Consider the following 15,246-nt stretch of genomic DNA (forward strand, 5'->3'; position numbering starts at 1 on the left):
TGTTGCCTTTGAATGAGGAAACCATTTCTGGTTTGCCAGTTGTGACACAGAAGGCACGAGAGAGGGGTGCCCCACAACCACGAGGAGGAGTGAAAGAGGAGCCTCACTTCGAACCCTCACACCAATAAACCTGGGAAGTTGAGGGTGTCCTTCTTTGGGCACATCCTGAGAAGGCAGGATTCTCCCCAAAAGATGATCACGCCGGGAAAGGTGGAAGGCAACATGATGGTCTTGTAATCCATATCCTGTGTCATTCCGGTCGATCGTAGCCCCCTTAGCCAGGCCTGCGGGCCCATTGCCTGAAGTTCTGCCCTCTCCAGTGAGGCATCTCATATGAAAACCTTGGCCAAACCAAAACCTGTCAAGGCTTCTGCCAAGAGCCTTGGTTTTCTGTGAAAAACGCGGAAGACGGACTTCCTTGGGAATTTCTGCAGGCCAAGAGACGCGCCACGAGGAGACCTCCGAGCACGACACCGGGAGCCAAAGTTAAGAAATGGAAAAGGAAGGGCCAGCCGCTGCGTTTTCATGCGCCAGCGTTTTGCCCCAAGCGCATCCCTTTTTCAGGAGGGGTCCCCTCCCTGCCCGATTACTGACTCGAAGGGCTCTGCCCCACAGACGGAGGGGCATCCGCTCCACCTTTCGCTTGGGTCCAAGGGGGTTCAGACGGCCCTCCTTCAGAACAAGGGGCCTTGGTCAAGCCACAAGGGCAGGAATGAACGGGGGTGCACTTACCTGTCCCCCCACAAGCACACTAATCATCTGTGCTGGCAGATCAGGCCAAAGAAACTGAAAACAAAGCAGACAAAAATGTGGCACTTTAAAGACTATCTGCTATATTTTAATGTGAGTTTTCGTGGACGAGTTCCACTACGAGGTGCTCCTGACATGAGCAAAGAAAGACGTGCACGCCCATCTACTCAGGCAGTTGCCGGGATGAAGCCCCCACAAAAGATACCACCATGACACTGTTACGTTGCTATTTATTTGCTTATACTATTTTCTTTTCTTTCTTTTTTAACATTTTCAGCTATAAAAAGTACTGGACGACAGCTATATAAACAGGTAGGGTACATAGAAGGATGCTCAGCGAACACGAGGGGATAATGCACAAAGTGACAAGAGCCCTTCAGTTGTGCCCCCCATCCACAAACACACACCCCCGTTGGGAGGGGTGGCCAAGGGGGCCCTTGTAGTTCCTCAATTTCAGTTGCTTTCCAGTCTTGTTGCCTTGATGATGGGGGAGGAACACATTGGAATTGAAGCAGAAAGGGAGGGGGCATTTAGACCCGTCTTTCCTTCTCGCCACCCCCAGCAAATGTCTAGGTTTTAGGTCTCTGATCAACAAGCCATTTTTTTAAAAAAAAAAAACCTCCCATCCTGCTTCTATTTATTCCCTGTTGGCCACCTACCTGTGCACTTTCTGCACGAAACCACTGCCTTTGAGACTGTGGCAATTTGCATCTAAATATTTGTATGCCAAGGAGATCATTGTGGCTTTTGGAGTTACATGAAGCTCCCTGTCTCCTGATGATGGGGAGCCATTATGTTTGTGGCTTAAAAGAGCACCTCTTCATACCATTCTCGACTTAACGACTTGTGCCAGAAATTCAGAAACTGAATCACACTGATTTCGGCTGACTCATCCCAGAAGGAGATGCAGGTGGGATCGGGTCAAATCCATCGTGGGAGCAATGAGCTGCCAAGGTTCCCCACTTCCTCACAATGGACTTCATTTGTGCCTTTGTATTTAGCGGCTTAAAACTTGGGGAGTTAATGGAGACTTTCCCTAAAGCTCCATGTTAGTGGATGTAAACAAACCTAACATTTTGTTTCTTAAAAACAGCCCAAGGCCCTTTAGTCTCCAATGTTATTTTTTTTTTTTTTGTCACAAACCTAAACACGCTTGCAGTCAATTTCTACTGAAATCAACGGAATTGAATTCCAAACAAGCAGATTTGGGACCTGCTTAAGATTGGGAGAAAGGAGGAATTCCGGAATGCAGCTCAGTGACAGCATAGCTGATTCTTTATGGGAAGGAACAAGGAAAATATCTCTTAAAAACCAACGGTCCATTCCTCTTAAAAATGGGTTATGATCCATCCTTTTGCATTTGTTTAGAAAACGGAGGTGATCGAGCAGGTAAGAAATCAGCCCCCTGCCGCCCTTTAAGTGCCACGCGAGTGTTTCTCAAAAGTACTTCATCACTTTTCCTAAACTTTCTGTAGACGTTTATTACAGAGGGCTCCACGGAGACGTCAAGGAGCAGAGCGAGAATCACCACGGCATTTACAGATCGATGAGAGCACCTGCCACAGACGAGCAAGTAAAGTGCATCCATTCCACAATTAAGCACAAGATGACAGACAGAATCCACTTTTTAAAAGGGACAAGCAAGACAAGAATCAAAACCATATAATCTTAGTTGTGGCAGGCTCGGAGTCCTTCACCCTCCCCCATTACATATAAATATTAAGAGAGCCGTTCTCCTACTCACAAAATGCACAAGAGAATTTCTTAGAGCAAAACGAATGCAACCCACAACTCAAATCTAGGGGCCCCTTCCATTTCCCCCAGGCCTGTTAATTCACCTCCACAGACCTCCTACATAACACGGGGAGGTCACAGATCTTAAAGAACCCATAGAAAAAGTTGCAGGTACAAAATTTGCAACCTTTACGGTTGTCTTGTTTTCCAAAATGTGTTCGAAATATATAAAAACAGGAGTCCTCAAGACTCTGACATGTGTCTACTCTGCAGTATTTCAAGGGGACTTCTCCAGAAAACATATTAATTTTATTTTCTCTCTTATTTCCCTTTATTGTGAGGGATTTTTATTGCTGTTTTCTCCTGGGTCTTAGAGACAGGACCAGGTGAAATTCTGTGGATCTATGCAAGGAAGGCAGCTTTGCTTTGTTTTGTTAAAATGGCTAGCTCAATGAGGAATGCCTCTTCAAAAATGGATAAACACTTCAGCAGGCATAACAGACTGTATGCAAGAGATGAGTGATCAACTAACAGAAAGCCACAGCTTTAACTCACATGAAAGCCTTTGTATATGAAGACCTTGAAAATATGTGAATTTAACATTTAAATGAGTACTTCCGCTTACCACAGGAGGTCAAACCAAATGATGCAGCTCGGAGACGATACTTTAAAAGTGATGTTTTAACGTGACTTCCAAAACCGTATTTTCTTAAAGTTAGATGCATTCCCCCCTTTAATGTAAAGATATTAATATGGACTTGTCAAATACAATGCGTTATATCCAAGTCTTACTTGTATGTTGAATCCGAACAGCTCAGAGCTATTATCAACCGTAGCTCTCCAACATCATGGATAGGGAAAAAAGATCATTTTTATCTATCGTTTTAGCTGGAGATGGAAGGTCATCCTGTGTGTAAAGCTGGTGGCTCCATCACCCAGCTAAGGTATTCTCCCCGCCTTCAATTCCATGTTTCCCCGAAAATAAGACAGGCTCTTATATTAATTTTTGCTCCAAAAAACACATTTAGGGCTTATTTCCAGGGCATGTGTTTATTGATTTCATGTACCACAATCTACATGGATTCAAAGGCAGTCCTGTCATCTTCTTCTGGTTGCTGCAGAAAGGTGAAGGGTGGGGTTTCACTTCACTGGGGATTATTTTTGGGGTAGGGCTTACTGTATATGACGAGCCTCCTGAAAAATCATACGAGGGCTTATTTTCAGCTTAGGTCTTATTTTCAGGGAAACAGGGTATCATGTAGTCAGTATACAAGCAACCAAAACCAAACCCCACCCTGTTCTTGGCGGAAGCACTCTGAAATCATTCAGCAGTTGGCAGGCTGACACTCTCATGTGACCACACAGATTTCTCTGGCTGTTTCTACCGATCCATCACTCTACAAGGTTCTTTGAGCTGGATCCGAAGGGCCAGTCTTTCATTTTCTAAATGAAGATGTTGGGAGGACCGATTAAGAAGTATGAGAGCGAAAAGACCAAAGACTCACAGAACATAGAAAAGTCAGAAAGCCAGACCGCTTCCGCCATGTAAGGAGAAATGGAAAGCACAGAACGTTCCAGAGGATCCTTCAAAAGAGAAGCAGTGTGCAATGAAGAACATTCTCCTGGCTTGAAATCCCAGGAGACGGGCTTGGATGGGAACACAACACGCTGGTTTATAGCCACCGTGTCTTAAGGTGAGGGCCATCGCGATGACGTCACCTCTCTGGAAACAGAGGGACAAGGAGGAAATAGAAACAAAGAGGTACCGAAAAAGTCTGAAAATCCATTCTTGGTGGTAGGTCATTCTTTTTCCTTTACTGCGTACAGGTCTGTGGAGTTTGAGCCTCCTTTGCATGGACGGAGTCTCATGCGAAGCTTCAACGGTTAGGACAACCTAACCTGAGAGAGAGGGTGGCTCTGGATAAATGTCATCCCAAAGGTGAGGAAGGAGGAGGTAAACGGGAAGGAGAAGAAGGAAGAGAAGCCTCTCGGAGCGAAAGCAGAAGATGCTTCGCTGCAAAATTACAAAGCCTTCACCTAAAAACCAGAGGATTAAGAAAAGGGTGTCAGGAATGACGCTTCGTCTCACCTGGATTTCGAATCCTTCCAAAAAGATCCTAGTGCCCAGCACTAAGAAGTGAAAAGCAGATTCCGGGATTTTGAAAGCCCCGGTCTTCCCGTGTGTTCTCAGAACATTGCATTATTATTATTATTATTTTAAAGACATTTCGCAACTCGGATTAAACACGCATCGTGTCCTGCTGCTAAGATGATGACCAAGCAGTGACCAGAGGGTTTGTGTGGCCCCTGCCTTGAGCAGGAGGAGCGGGGCTCCCGAGCCCCTCCCCATCCCAGGATCCCTTTCGGGGCTACATAAGCGCTTCTCGGTGGAGTCCCTGCTTATCGTCGGGATCCGGGTCGGCATCGTCGTCTTCGGGAGGATCGTTCTCGTCGCCCGATTCCACGTAGATGGGCCAGTCGTTGTCGGGGTCGTTTTTCTCCTGGCCTTCCGAGGACGGCTCCATCAGGCTGAGGTTGATGGGCATCGAATCCTCGTGGGTCGTCGTGACGCAGGTGCAGCTGTCACACAAGCCGAAGCGCCGCAAGCCCTGGGACAGGCTGCTCGTGAACGTCCTCCGGCAGCCTTTGCAAATGATGGGCTTGTTGGACCGGTGGACCTGGAAGGAGGAAAGGAAGCAGGGCCATCAGCAGCTCCGAGCGTGCCTGGAAGCCGATGCCCTCACACCAGGGGAAGTCACCCGTCTCCCCTTGGGCTGCCGACAGACCTCACCAACAGCACAAAAAGGAGAAGAAACACCCCCTCCCCTTAAAATATTAATACAGCCATGCACCGCTTAATGATTACCCCGTATAACGACGAATCCACTTCATGACGATGTTTTTGCGATCAATGTTTTAATGGGCTTTTCTCGCTTCCCGACGATCGGTTCCCTGCTTCAGGAACCGATTCTTCACATTACGACGATCAAAACAGCTGATCGTCGGGTTTTCAAAATGGCCGCCGGCTGCTCAAAATGGCTCCCCACTGTTTTCTAGGACGGATTCCTCACTTTATAGGCACCAAATACGGCCGCCCCTATGGAGGATCTTCACTGGACGGTGAGTTATTCAGCCCATTGGAATGCATTGAACGGTTTTCAATGCATTTCAATTGGCTTTTTTATTTCGCTTTACGACATTTTCGCTCTACAGCGATTTCGCTGAAACGAATTAACGTCATGAAGCGAGGCACCACTGTAATAATAAAGCTCTCCAGGAGCCGATCCCTCCATGCCACAGGCGAGTAACCATTCAGAGGCCCCTTAAAGAAAAAAAATTCAAATCAAATTTAAAATTGAAACAAAAAAAAATTAAGATTCAATCATAGCTTGATTAGAAATGACCATCACATGTAAAGGTCCCAGGGTTGTCCTGCCTCCCTCCCTCCCTCCTGCCCGGCTCTTCTGGGACCCGCCTCTGTCTTACGCTCAGAGCGTGACTCCGGAGGTGTTCCTGCCGTGTGAAGCGCTTGCCGCAGATCTCACAGGGGTACGGCCGCTCGCCCGTGTGCGAGCGGATGTGGCGCTTCAGGATCCCTTTCTGTTTGGCCGTGTACGGGCAGAAGGGGCACTTGTGAAGCTTGATCGGCACCACCAGCACATCCCCTGCAGAAAGAACGCAAAGCTCACCCAGTGCTTGGGGGAGGGAAGGGAGAATTTTCCACAGCAACTTTTAAACACAAATTCATGCACAAGTTCATGCTGTTTGGAGATGAAGCAACGGAAGTGAAAATGGTGGCCTGGCTTCTCACACTAGCCACGCCGGATAGTCCAACGGGGGGGGGGGGGGGAGCTGCTGGAGCTGGAATACTGGTAGGTCAGAGGGACTCGGCTTGCAAGACTCGAACAACCGGTTTGCCTTTTTGGCTTCTGACATCAAGGGGGAGGGGGGGTAGCAAACAAACCTGTGAGCCTTTTTTTTCTATCCAGGTGTACATGGTGTGGACAGGAATTAAAATAAACCACAACCCTCCACTCAGACATAGCTTCCTCCCACTCCTGCCTCCTCTGCTGCTCGTCTCCACATCGGGAAGCATCCTCTGAGCTTTCCACCATCACCAGGGGGGGGGGAGGCTTACTCACTGGGAGAACTCATTCTACCACATCCCTGCTGGCTACACTAAGCAACCTAATGGTTCTCCCTTTTGTGACAATACTCAAAAACCACCTGGGGCGCTGAAACGGATGCCCAAATATCAGACAGATTCCTGGACCGGATGCTTCTGTGCCCAAAAAGCCAAAGATCCCAGAACTGAATCCAGACAGATGGCGCATGTGAGAAGGATCCTACATGGGCTACCCAGAAGTAGTATACCTTGCGTACCAAAAACTGCCCAACCGGAGACGCCCACCACCTCCGGTCTCTGGGGCTCTCTTCTTTCTCACCTGTATCCTCCCCGTACCAGTCACTGTGAATGTCCATCATGGAGCTCATGGCCACGCCCGGGTCTTCCGGCCTCCCCTCGAAGCCACGGACAAAATGGTGGACCACGTCGTCCTTCCTCTGCCCTGCACTGTTGCGCAACAAGGCCTCCAGGAACTGTTTCATGTGGTAATTGTTGCACGTCAGATCCACGGTCGGGCCGCCGTGGAGCCCGTCCTCTATCTGCTCAATCGTCAACGGCGTCGGGAACTGCGGCAGCCGCTCGCCCACTTCCACCTCCACCTCGTCGGCGTCAAATTCCACTTTGGGTTCCACCATTTTGGGGAGCGAGGAGTTCGGGTCGTCGTGGGAGTCGCTGCTGACGGGATCCCGCACCACCAGCTCCATGGGGTGGCAGCTGCTACATTCTCCGCAGGGTGGGTCCTGCTGGCAGTCGTGGACCCGGTCCTTCTCCTGCAGGGAAGAAACGGATGCAGAGCACGGGCCCTTGGCCCCGTATGAGGGGCCCTCTCTCGCCAAGGTGGCACTCCCGCTATCGGCCTGGTAAAAGGCAGCCTCTCGCTCGATCTTCCTGCAGATATCCAGCGAGGAGCGAATGTAGGTCTTGCAGAAATTCACGACGTCGGTCATCTGCAGGTAGCTGGCGGCCGACATGACCTCGATCACGTTCTCCCCGCACAGGTCCAGCTTTCCTGAATAAAGGAAGTCCAGGATAATGGAAAAGGCCTCGGAGGTCACGATGTCCAGAGACGCCGTGCTATGCCGGCCGTTGTCCTGGATGTAGTGGATCAGCAACGCTCGGAAGTAGCCGCTGTTGGCAAAGAGGATGTTCTTGTGGGCTTTAAAAATCCGTCCTTCCACGATGATGCTGCAGTCGCAGAAAAAGTCCCTCTTGCGCTGTTCGTTGAGCTCCCCTAAAAGCTTGGCGTAGTATGACTGCATCTCCATGGTCCCTGGAGTGAGGAGCTAACGCTTCGCCCTGCAAGGGGACAGGAGCGAGAGAATGTCAGATCAGGGACGCCTTCCCCTTGGCAGGAGAAACCAAGATCACCTCATCGACCTCTACAAGCAGAAATGGACCTTGAAAACGTGAGCGCATGACACCCAGAGGAATATCCCAACCTTTCCCCATGATGGAGGCCAGCGACCGAGTTTTTAAAAAACCCAAGAATCTGAAAATCAGACTGGCACTTGAGGGCAACCGCCTTGTGTCCTTTTAAAGGGTAAAAACATTTTAAATATTAACAAAATAAAATAAACCCAGATCTGTAGACTTGAACGACTGCCTCCACTTCTAGGATTATATTGGCATTCGCTGTTCTGGCCACCAGTCACAGAACCAACCAACATCTGAAATGACTGGGGATAGCGAGGCCCAACATGTCTGGAAACATTAAGGCTGGGGGAAAACGGTCTGTCCTAAAGCATTTTGTTACTAATCTGCACCATTCTTTGGGCATATCACGAGAAGACAGGATTCTCCGGAATAGACAATCATGCTAGGAAAGGTGGAAGGCAGCAGGAAAAGAGGAAGATGCAATGTGAGATGGGCTGATTCCCTAAAGGAAGCCACAGGTTTGGTTTTGCAAGAACTGAGCAGGGCTCAGATTGCTCATTCATAAGGATCCCCATAAGTCGAGGGCGACTTGATGGCAGGTAACAAGAAAATAATGTCATATTTTGGGACTGTTCATGTACCACACATAAATCACGGGGTGGAAATAAACACAATTTAAAAAAATAAGTAACATTTTGAACTCCTGAACACAACTGATCAATCCAGATTCCTGCAGCTCTTTCCCCTGGAGAACCCTTTGATGAGAAAAACGAACAGTTAATCGTGGTCTAAAAGAATCTGCCCCCCTGGACGACATACTGAAGCCGTACCTTCCAGAATCTGGCCTTCCTTACGGCAGGCCAAATCCCGGCACTAGCAGAATACAAACGCAGGAGAGGCGATAAGGAGGAAATTCGTGCGACTCGCCTTCTGTGGGAAGCCAAGACGATGCAAGGTGACCCCCGGACAAAGACCGGCCTTAGGACCTTGGCAGAATCTCCCCTTCCCCCTCAACCATGTGGTTTTTGTAGCATAACCCTCCGGGGGAAACCAGCCAGTCCGAAGAACAAAGAATTTTCAGTATGGCCAGCAAGGAAGCCGCACGCAGACACACATACAGAGAGAGACAAAACTGGAATATCCAGGTCACACATCCTTTCCCCTTTCTTTCAATCCATGCAATTTTCTTTTTCATCTCCTTCTTCTCTCCTGCTCTTTTCAGCCGCACGGCCCCTCGTTTTCCTCTCCCGTTCTCCTTCCTTCGTCAACTCTAATGATCTCACCTTCCATGCTTCCCTTTGCCAAAGTCCACAGCCTAATGGCTATCCCCCCCCCCAAACATACACACACCAATTAATTGCAAACGAACAACAAAACCTCCTAACACAGAGGCTAAGAGTAAAAATGGGTGACTGAGATGCAACCACTATCGTGACAGTCGATGTATCCTACCACTATTGGGGAACTCCCCACCACCCCCCTATATTTTTTGTTCTTGCTTGAATTTCAAGGCTGTGAACCACAACGGGTGGGTTTTCCTGCACCCATCCTGCAGGCTGGAAGACTGAGACTGCTATAAATCCCTGTTAAGCAGTTGTACACCTTCAGCAGCAGTTTAATATTGCAAGAGTGCCCCACTCGCTGTTCACCCACGTTTGAGCGTATGTAGATGTAAACTACATTTGTGTGCGAACTCAGGACAGCTGGCGCGATGTCGCGGGTGTGGTGTCATGGGTACAGTCTAGGAATCAGCAGGGATGGGAACTTGAGACGCGGGATACGGTGTCAAGTGGGGCCAGCAAGTCAATTCAGACTCAGATTTTTTTCCCCCCAATAACTTGGACTCAACTTGAACTCAGAACCCACCTACCTTTCCCTTTTTTCTGGGGGGAAACGATTGTCATAGGGACTCAGACTTGGTACCAAAGATTCAAATTCAGACTTAGGACTTGATGCTGAAGACTCAAGACTTGGGATTCAGGCTCAAAGACTTGCCAACATCCCTGGGACTCAGGAAACCTGAGTTCAAATCTCTATCCCCACCCCACCACCCCATGGAAAGTCATTGTGGGGTGGAAAAGCTAAATCCCTCCATGAACATCTCACATAAGGAGAAAACCTACAAGTCAGAAACAGCACAACCACATACAAGAAGAAGATGCGTTAGCAAGAAGGCAACTGTAACAACCTGGTATATAAACATATATCCACCATCCTCTCCTTCTGATGGCTAAACAAAAACGCAAATACATCCCCAGACAGCAGACAAAACATTGCTACAAACAACTCGGATGCTTTAGAAAAAGCAAGTACAACATAAACAATCACATAAGCTCAAGGTTCACTGTACCTTAAAGGCAGAGACGTATTTCAGTGTGAACTCCCATAGATTATAGGCCCCTTTTTCAGACCTATCAAGTGAAATATAACCTTAAAGCTATAGAGCGGAAAGGGACCCCGTGGGGTCATCCAGTCCAGCCCCTGTCAAGGAGGCCCAGTGGGGGAAATCAAACTCCCAACCTCCGGCTCTACAGCCAGAGACTTAAATTGTTGAGCTATTCAGCAATTAAATGTATGCACTGTCGGGCTAAGGACCCGGCACAGACCGATAAAAGCAGAGAAAATGAAATTTTGAAGTGACAATGGCATTCTTAGCACAAATAATGGGCTCTGATGTTGATTGTTTATATATCTAAACTGCAGCTTATGCCGTAATAACTTATTCTTACTCTAATTAACCACTTTCCTCTTCACAATTATTCTGCATAAACAAAGCCATTTGAGTCAGAGACTAGGACTCTGGAGACCTGGGTTCAAATCCCTGCTGGGTCCCGAGAAAACTCACAGGAGGGAAGGTGGCCTTGGCAGACCCCCTCCCTGAAGATCCTGTGTGTGCCTCCAACCCCTTGACCGGCCACGCCACAGCACCACAAGGACAGGGTCAGAAGTGGATTCAGCATGAAAACGGGGGCTGCTTCCTGAACACCTTTGCAGTTTCAAAGCCAGCGGATGCTCACAAACCCTCAACCACTCTAGTGACAGCCAGCCAAGAGTGAGATTGCCTCGAGCATGCACAAAGTGCTTCCCCCCTTCCCACTAAGTATGTAGCTACCGGAGAGTCACGTTTGCTTGTGTTGGAGACAGCCAGGTTTTCATCTCAGCCCTGGAGAAGCTTCTGGGTAGGATGATGACCCATCCCAACAGTTCATGGCGCCGCCGCCCCCCTCCTCTAAGTCTGGGTCGGTTCCCAGCAAAAGAAGCCCCCGCAACCGTTCCAGAGCCAGCTGGGTTTCTGAGCTGGTGCAGACGGCCAGACCCACCGTTTCCCCGAGGATCTCCCCGACGGCAGCATCTCGGATTGACCCGAAGGCTTGGTGCCTCTCGAGCAGACCCCAAGCTTTCCTGCTCTCCCGACCCCCGCCAGCAGCCTCCAGCGGCCAACCTCGCCGGGAGGGGGGGGGGCTCTCGCCTAGCCTCCGCTTCCCGGCCGCAACAAGCCCCCCCCCCCTTTACAACCAGGGGCTTGAGGGATCGCTCCCCGGGGCACCTGGGCTCCCGCGCCTTCCCTTTCAAAGCCAGCCCCTGCCCGGCTCCGATCCCCGCCTCCGGAGCCAGGAGCACCGGGCTGCACATGGAGAGCGAGCGAGCGAGGCACAGGAGCCGACCAGGCGCGGCTCGCCCGGTCAGTTGGCCGCCCTGCCTCCCTTCTCCAGGCTTGGGAAGGAGGCACCACCCTGGACTCAGCCGCCTCCAAAGCAAAGGCAGACCCACCCACCCCCCACTCTGGAGCCTGCAGGCATTGCTCGCCCATGCATGCACACGCATGCACGCCCATGCACACGCATGCACACGCCCATGCACACGCCCAGCGAGGACCCAAGCGCCGCCGGGCTCCTGATTCCCCGGGCAGCCCTCACCTTTGCACCGGTCCCCCTGCCTGCCTGCCTGCCTGCTTGCGCGGCGCCACCAAGCCTGGCGAACGGAGGGAGACGCCGACGGAGCCCCTCCGGTCTCCGCCAGCCGAACCAGCCGCCAATCCCAGCATCAGCCGCCCGCGAAAAGGAGGGCAGGTCCATCGCAGCAGGTTCGGATGCGCCCCTCGGAGGGGGGGTTCCCCTCCCACGGAGCATGCGCCTCGCCCACGGCCTGCTGGGAGTTGTAGTTCTCTCAAACCAAAGACCAGGAGGGAGGGAGGCAAGCAGGCAGGCAGGGATTGTTAGAAACAGGTCAGGCTTCAGAAAGGTTGCCGTTTCGAAGGACCACCGTGGAGATCCTAGGACTTGTCATCCAAATAAGTCACGTTTCCAAACTGCTGAGGCAGATGCATCCCAAGGTCAACACGATCTGTGCTCTCTTTCGCCATCAATGCCGCTTTGCACTCTGCATAGGACAAACTGTACTACTCTAGGCAAAAGAATTAACGGACCTAAATCGACATCAGAAAACGCCATATACAGAAACCGGTCTGAAATCACATCAGTCTACCAGGACACTCTTCACAAGATTTGAAAGCAGCAAAATTACAGAACAAGAGTCCAGAAGGATGCAGCAGAGAGGAAATGTATACACATGCTGAACAGTCATCTCAATGGATTAAATATTAGCCAAGGTTTCTTCAGCCGTTACCAAATATGATAATTATGTTGTTATCTATTGTTATTTTCTTTCACAGCTAATTAGACCTACCTTTCCAGAACAGGGTTGAAAGGTAAAGGCTGTCATTGTCTACTCATTACCCTTGAGAGTCCCCTGGACTGCAATGAGAACAAGCCTATCCATTCTGAAGGAAATCAACCCTGAGTGCTCCCTGGAAGGAGAGATCCTAAAGCTGAGGCTCCCATACTTTGGCCATCTCATGAGAAGAGAAGACTCCTTGGAAAAGACCCTGATGTTGGGAAAGTGTGAAGGCAAGAGGAGAAGGGGACGAGAGAGAACGAGATGGATGGACAGGGTCACCGAAGCAACCAACATGACTTTGACCCAACTCCGGGAGGCAGTGGAAGACAGGAGGGCCTGGCATGCTCTGGTCCATGGGGTCACGAAGAGTCGGACACGACTTAACAACAACATCTCCCATCAGCCTCACGGCTAAACAGGTCCAGATCTTTCAATTTTTCCTCCTTATAGGGCTTGGTTTCCGGCCCCCAACTACAGGAGAATATGAAACAGCAATTTCCCCTCTTCTCCTATCTAGTTCTGGCTTGTGTTAAAAACGTATGCCTGCTTCAGCAAGTGAGCCTTCTTTGGCTTTTGTATGTGCTATATATAGTGAAGGATGCATAACCCGGGATCCTTTTTCCTTTTCCATCCCTTCAGCCTTCCCAAGCATTGCTCCAGAGGGAATTTCCAAAGGGCTCGGCTGGTAAAAGGGCCAATGGATTCACGCCACCTGCTTCCAATCCCTGCCTGTCTGAGACTCAGCATCAGAAAAGTCGCCGAGCCCGGTTATTCTCACACAAGCACAATATACAATTGAGAAAAGGTGAGGGATGAGGCTGCAATCCGGTATGGTGGCTGTTGGTCGTATCCTGGATGCTCCTTCTCTTCCTGCCATCTAGGCTTCCCAAATGCAAAACCAGCTTATTTTCCTAGCTTCATTAGCAGAATCCCCTTTGTTCCAAGTGCTGTTCTCTCTAGGCTGAAATCTCTCCATGTGGAATTTTTCCAGAGTGCCAGCCAAGACCCAGGTGCGATCTGGGGAGCAGAAGGAACTGAGGGGGGTCTACGCGGTCTCGCCCAGCTGCTGCCCTGGGCAATTGTTTTTCAGCTAGCATTGCTGAATTTGATCCAGAGCTGACATCATACACAAACACCCTCCATCATGTTTTTTATCTGTAACAACCGTGTGGACAGCTCCAAGGATTTTGCATGCCCAATCGCAGCAATACAACACCTCTGCAGAGCAGGTTTGGTGAAAATTGTCCTGGGAATTGGAGGCTGGGGATGGGAGGGAGTTTTTCCTGCTCACACTTCATGCCTCCATCTCTGTGCAGTGCGATCTGTGCTTACTAAAAACATACACGGGGCACACAAAAATGCATCACATTCTGTTTAAAGTGCTTTATTTCTCATGAACAGATACAACTGTTTTGTGCAAGGCAGTTCCTAGTCTGAAGAAGAGAGACATTTCTGCAGATTTTTAAAACGAAAGCCACATTGGAGGGGTATAGTTTTGCTAACCGAGTGATAAATAGAAAATATTTTTATCTGAGCTTGGAAAATGCCTCTTTAAACTTGATTTTCTCTGTTCCTGATTACTGCAGTTGAACAGTAAAAGTGCATCATTATTTAGTAGAATAGCCAAAACAATATGGCATCTTATTTACTTTATCCTTAAACTGTAAAAAAAGAAAAACAACAAACCAAAGCAAAAACCCTCTTGTTTTTTTTCTTTTTATTTCCAGATAACTTTCTGCTTTTTTAAAAAAATTTGGGCCAACTTTTTTTGAACACTAACATTTATTTCAGTGTGAGCTTTTGTGGATTACAATCCACTCAGTAAACTCACTGCATTACTTGAAAAAATAGGGCTCATTTAAAAATAGCAAAAACCTTCAGAAAATTACTGCTAAATTGTGTCCAGAAAGCTTTAAACAGCCTTCAGAGGAAATTTCTGAAAGCAGCAACAACAATAAAAATCTCATTTACCCCAGCCAAGCAGCTTTGTTCCTGCCGAATATTCAGTATTTGAAATCCGTTACAGTATCTCCTTGTGACCCTCCAGAAAATGATCAAGAGGAAAGTGGCATTGTTATGTTTAACTCCTTTAAATTTTTTAAAACAGCATTTTAACATTGCCGGGTGACAGGGCTAGAATCAACCAGGGTTCCCCAAGCAAAAAGGCACGAAACCAAGTCACTCTCCGTCTCCCCTTTCACTAAAGCGTGAATACCTCGGCAGGCCGTTCCTTTCCAGGAGGGACACAGATGGCTTAGCAAATGTAGCTGAAAACGAGGATGACTTCCAGGTGAGGGTGCAGCTGGCAGGCCAAACGTCCTTGGAAGCAAAATGTTGGAAGCCACAAAGCCCACCGAGAGACACCCGGAAGGATCAGGGCTGGACTCAACATCTCCCAGCCTCCCCTTGTTTTGTTTTGTTCCTTTGGATTTTGCCTGATCCACTTCTTAAATATTTAATATATCTTGGGAGCCCTGCATGATGGCACATCACAGAGAGAGAGAGAGAGAGAGAGAGAGAGAGAGAGAGAGAGAGAGAGAGAGAGAGAGAGAGAGAGAGAGAGAGATTAGCACAGGCGACATTTA

At 49.1% G+C, this 15,246-nt stretch overlaps 1 protein-coding gene across 2 annotated transcripts; it reads right to left on the reverse strand.

The window, feature by feature from the left end:
* Positions 1–2,205: 2,205 nt before the first annotated feature.
* Positions 2,206–12,149, reverse strand: ZBTB8B (zinc finger and BTB domain containing 8B). Of its 2 annotated transcripts, none has more exons than XM_020800547.3 (4): positions 11,902–12,149; positions 6,930–7,906; positions 5,971–6,149; positions 2,206–5,162 (listed from the first exon to the last, which is right to left on the reverse strand). In XM_020800547.3, exons 2-4 carry the CDS (start codon positions 7,873–7,875, stop codon positions 4,854–4,856), a joined length of 1,434 nt encoding a protein of 477 aa, XP_020656206.3. In that variant the 5' UTR covers positions 7,876–7,906; positions 11,902–12,149; the 3' UTR covers positions 2,206–4,853. The 2 variants fall into 2 exon arrangements, with proteins under 2 accessions (XP_020656206.3, XP_072835876.2); XM_072979775.2 differs by lacking the exon at positions 11,902–12,149 and adding an exon at positions 10,335–10,409.
* Positions 12,150–15,246: the final 3,097 nt, after the last annotated feature.

Source organism: Pogona vitticeps, chromosome 9 (assembly GCF_051106095.1).
Source record: "Pogona vitticeps strain Pit_001003342236 chromosome 9, PviZW2.1, whole genome shotgun sequence".
NCBI lineage: Eukaryota > Metazoa > Chordata > Lepidosauria > Squamata > Agamidae > Pogona > Pogona vitticeps.